General features: G+C 45.7%; 1 protein-coding gene across 1 annotated transcript; it reads left to right on the top strand.

The window, feature by feature from the left end:
• Nucleotides 1-2,133: 2,133 nt before the first annotated feature.
• Nucleotides 2,134-2,796, top strand: LOC130708731 (ras-related protein Rab-5B-like). The gene has a single exon (XM_057551605.1). The coding sequence runs from the start codon at nt 2,149-2,151 to the stop codon at nt 2,794-2,796; it is 648 nt and encodes a 215-aa protein (XP_057407588.1). The 5' UTR covers nt 2,134-2,148.
• Nucleotides 2,797-4,376: the final 1,580 nt, after the last annotated feature.

Raw genomic sequence — 4,376 nt, 5'->3', positions numbered from 1 at the left:
AAACCAATGAATATACCAAAAAAGATACAAATTGATAGATATAGAGGAAAAACTAGTGCTTACCAATGAGGAGAGGGACGAAGGCAGGGGCGAGATAGGGGTAGGAAATTAAGAGGTACCAAAAACATTGTTTCTTTCAGTTATCTCCATAGGTTACATATTCACTATTTAGGAGTAACTAAAATTGCATGTATTCACTATAATTGAACAGGAAGAGTAAGTTTCAGTATCTCAAAACCCAGAGTGAATTTTCTAAACATGCCCTCAGGCAATGCAAACCTCATGTTTTTATTTTGTTTCTCTTCAGTAGAAACAGGTATAACCATATCTTGATCAATTATCCTAGCAGTGAATAAGTATCGGTCCCCACATTTGAACATATATTTAAAAAGAACTTTACACAAAAGCCTATCTTTAACTAATAATTAAATAATCAGACCTCAAATATTTAAAGGTTACATCTATGTATAAGTTTTATTACTCTCATAACACTAAGAGATTTTTTTAAAAATTCACTGTTTTGAGGTGACAGCTTTTATTGAGCACTGGAAATCTCAAAATTTCTCTTTTCAAAGCATTGTAAAGGAGAAGTCAATGTTGGAGTCACTGCATTTGGAAAATGGAAGGAGTCTTGGCAGGAAGCAGTCAGGTTCTAACAGGAAAATTAGACACCCACATTAGTAGACTGATATAAAATGAATATGTGTAACTAGTTCTATAGGTGCATAAATGAACTGAACAAGCAAAGAGGAGAAGGTAAGAAATCCCTGAGGATAGCAGCTCCAGATAGCTGCTTTACCCTCAAGGCTAGAGGACAGAGAAAGGATACAGTGTGGAGTCCAGGATCTGTCCAGCAGAAGCTAGCTCCCAGAGTGGGTGTCTGCCTGGTGGGGGGTGAAAACAACAGAGAAGTATCAACTACTGCTACAGAGCCACACGAGGAAGAATGAAAGAGGGAAATACGTGCTGGCCACTTTCTCCTCCTGGTCTTGTTTTTCACCAGCATTCCTTCTCCATCAAACCTAACCCGAAGTTAGTTGGTAAAGAAATTCGGGAAATGCCATTTTTTACAGATCAGCCTCCTGCAATACAGAGCAAAGCAAGGCAAGTATAGGAGATGAATCTGAGGACAAAGAGGCAAATCATCAATGGAAAGGTCATCTAATCCAAGTTTCTTATTTTATGATTATTGGATAAAAACCTGGCACTGTGAACAGCAAAGAGTAGGATCTCCGTAACCATTGGTTAAATTGCGTTCATTATTTCAACAAATAATTATTGTGCAGCTTTTATGTGCCGCCCAGTGTTCTAGGCACTGAGAACATGGCAGTGATCAAGAGAGATGAAGTTCTTGCCTCACAGAGCTCATAGTCAAGTGAATTATCCAAAGACCTACAGCAAATAATTGTACCAGTGCAAACTGGAAACCTCCTATCCCAGCCATCCAGAGCAGAGCTCCTTCCGCTATATCATGCTGGCCCGTTTCTCGGTATAAGAGTGATAGTCACAATCAGAGTATGTACGTAACCCTCCGTTCTTCCAAATGTCCCTCCACACTCTCCAGAGTATCTCTTTAGTATCACAGCCCCATATTTATCTGAATATGTGCTTATATAAATAATTGTGCATTTATTTAATACCATCTCCTCCAAAAATACAAGCTCCAACAGGACAGAAACATATCTTGCTTCTTTCACTATTATACATGCAGCTACCAGTACAACATTTAGTACAAGGGGGGACACTCAAAAATAATAGTTGTCTCACTGAATGGATATAAGCAAATCTCTTTCTAAACGTGTATTACCACTGTTAACCATTGTTTTTTTGCAAATAGAGATTCATATAGATAGTGCATATTCATTCTATCTAAAATGATTAAATAGCATTTTCCTTTTCAATATAATGATGGTGAATCAAAACTCTCTAAAACCTATAGGGCATATTTTCAACCTGATGACTAATATTAATTATGAACCAAGTACAGAAGAGTTTGAAGGGGACACAGGCTTGGGCCCGACAGGGGAGACGGAGCCCCAGGACTGTTGAAGCCTGGAAGTTCCCTCCCCTCCCCCCCTCCCCCCTCCCCCCTCTGCTGCTTTGTGGCTTCCCCCTCCCTCTACCCTTGCCCACTCTGATAATCTAGCCATGACTAGCAGAAGCGCAGCCAGGCCCAATGGGCAGCCCCAGGCCAGCAAAATATGCCAGTTCAAATTGGTCCTGCTGGGTGAACCTGCAGTGGGGAAGTCTAGCCTGGCGTTACGTTTTGTCAAAGGGCAGTTCCACGAGTACCAGGAGAGCACCATTGGAGCGGCCTTCCTCACCCGGTCGGTTTGTCTAGATGACACAACAGTCAAGTCTGAGATCTGGGACACAGCTGGGCAGGAGCGATACCATAGCTTGGCCCCCATGTACTACAGAGGTGCCCAAGCTGCAATTTTCGTTTATGACAGTACTAATCAGGAAACCTTCGCCCGAGCAAAGACATGGGTAAAGGAACTACAGCGACAGGCCAGTCCTAGCATCGTTATTGCCCTGGCGGGGAACGAAGCTGGCCTGGCCAGCAAGCACGTGGCGGAGTACGAAGAGGCCCAGGCGTGTGCAGATGACAACAGCTTATTGTTTATGAAGACTTCAGCCAAGACAGCTATGAACGTGAACGATCTCTTCCTGGCAATAGCTAAGAAGTTGCCAAAGATTGAACCCCAGGATCTGGGGGGTGCAGCAGGCCGAAGCTGGGGTGTGGATCTCCATGAGCAGTCCCAGCAGAACAAGAGCCAGTGTTGTAGCACCTGAGGGGCGGCTAGCAGCGAACAAGTATGGAGCTAGCACAAGAGCCAAGAAATAACCTCCATCCCCACCGCTCAGCACACAGCCCCTAGGGTAACAGCACACGGGGCCCTGGCTCCCAAGGGCTGCCTCTTGACAGCTCCGTCACGGCACTTTGTAACGCTTCAGCAACAACACCAGGCAGCTGTTGCCACTGGCCTCCTACCCGTGCTCTGGGGCTTGGGGGTCAGATCCCCCAGGACTTACCTTCCAAAACAAACTTACTTCACTTTGTATTATAGGTGCAAGACAGTGACCTGCTTATCTTTCCTCCTCCTCCCCATTTTTTCAGAAAACTCTTTCTTGTCTCCTGCCCCTTCCCCTTCTGCTTTCGGTCAGTCTCTGTTCTTAATCCCCTTTTCTTCCCCTACCCAGGATGGAGAAGGTAGTGAACCCAGGAAGTGAGGAAGGAGGTTTCCAGTTCAGTCACATTAAGGACCCTGGGGGAAAGTAAGGCTCAGAGCAGGGGGGAGTAAGGAAACATTTCCTTTTTGTTTTTATTTGGTTGGAGTTTCTCATATTTGAAAACACTGAGTTGGCCTTGTGGAGGGAGTTTCTAGGTAGAGGTGAGAACGGGAAGGCACGCTGTCAGGCGCCAGGCTGGAGTCTTGTTAGCTAACTGGGCAGAGGTGGAAGAGGCGGAGATGCAGTGTCATCTGTGGCTCAGGAACTCTTCTATGGCTTACTTTCCCCTCACCCAGCCTCTTAGGTAGCTTCTCCCCCATAGTGGGGGAGATTCTGGACCCCAGAGTCCTCCAAAGAATCTTCACTGGTTGCCTGCATCTTTGGCTCTGCTGTGATCTAAATGGAGGAGGGACCAGTTTCTGACACCCATCCTCTGACTTACACATATGCATTTTTTTCCTTTCTGGCCTTCAGATGGCCTCAGCCCCAGCCACGATATCCCCCTGCAGTTTGCACTTTAACTGATGGTAGTTCAGTTGTGATACTTGTTTTATGGGGGTTTTGATTGATTTACCTGCCCGCTTAACTTTGTAATTAAGTGGAATCCGGGGTGTATATGAGGTTTGGGGAGGGGCTGTAGAGAACAGTACCGCTGGCAGCTACTCAAGCCCAATCTCCCCTGCTAGCTTCCTCCAACTCTGATTCTTACTTCACCTATATTCTCGCCAGCCTGACTCTTGGGTACAGGTTTACCTTTCCTGAGGAATTAACTGAGCAACTGGAGAGCAGTCTCAGGCTAGCATAGGCCATTGTAGGGGAGTGAAGAGGAGTCGGCAAGAGGCAGGAATTTTCTGTCCTTTCCCAGGGTTCCCATTCAATTTGATGCACCCATTACCATGTCTTTTCTACTTCCCTGTAAATAGGTATGATCTTTACTCCCACTGTACAGTCTGTTCTGCCCCCCACCTCCCATCAGACCCTATTTCTTTTCTCCTTTGTTAGTATCTTCAGTTTGGTTCCTCCATGCTTACCCCCCAAACCCATCCCCCATGCAGCCAGTGGTTTAATCCACGTACCACTGGGGGGTAGTACCACAGAGGCCTACTTGTGGCCCCCTAGTATCGTAACACCTGTTCCTGTGG

This window comes from Balaenoptera acutorostrata, chromosome 8 (genome assembly GCF_949987535.1).
Source record: "Balaenoptera acutorostrata chromosome 8, mBalAcu1.1, whole genome shotgun sequence".
Classification (NCBI taxonomy): domain Eukaryota; kingdom Metazoa; phylum Chordata; class Mammalia; order Artiodactyla; family Balaenopteridae; genus Balaenoptera; species Balaenoptera acutorostrata.
Note: the sequence above shows the minus strand (reverse complement) of the source record. Positions and strands in the feature narration are given on the sequence as shown.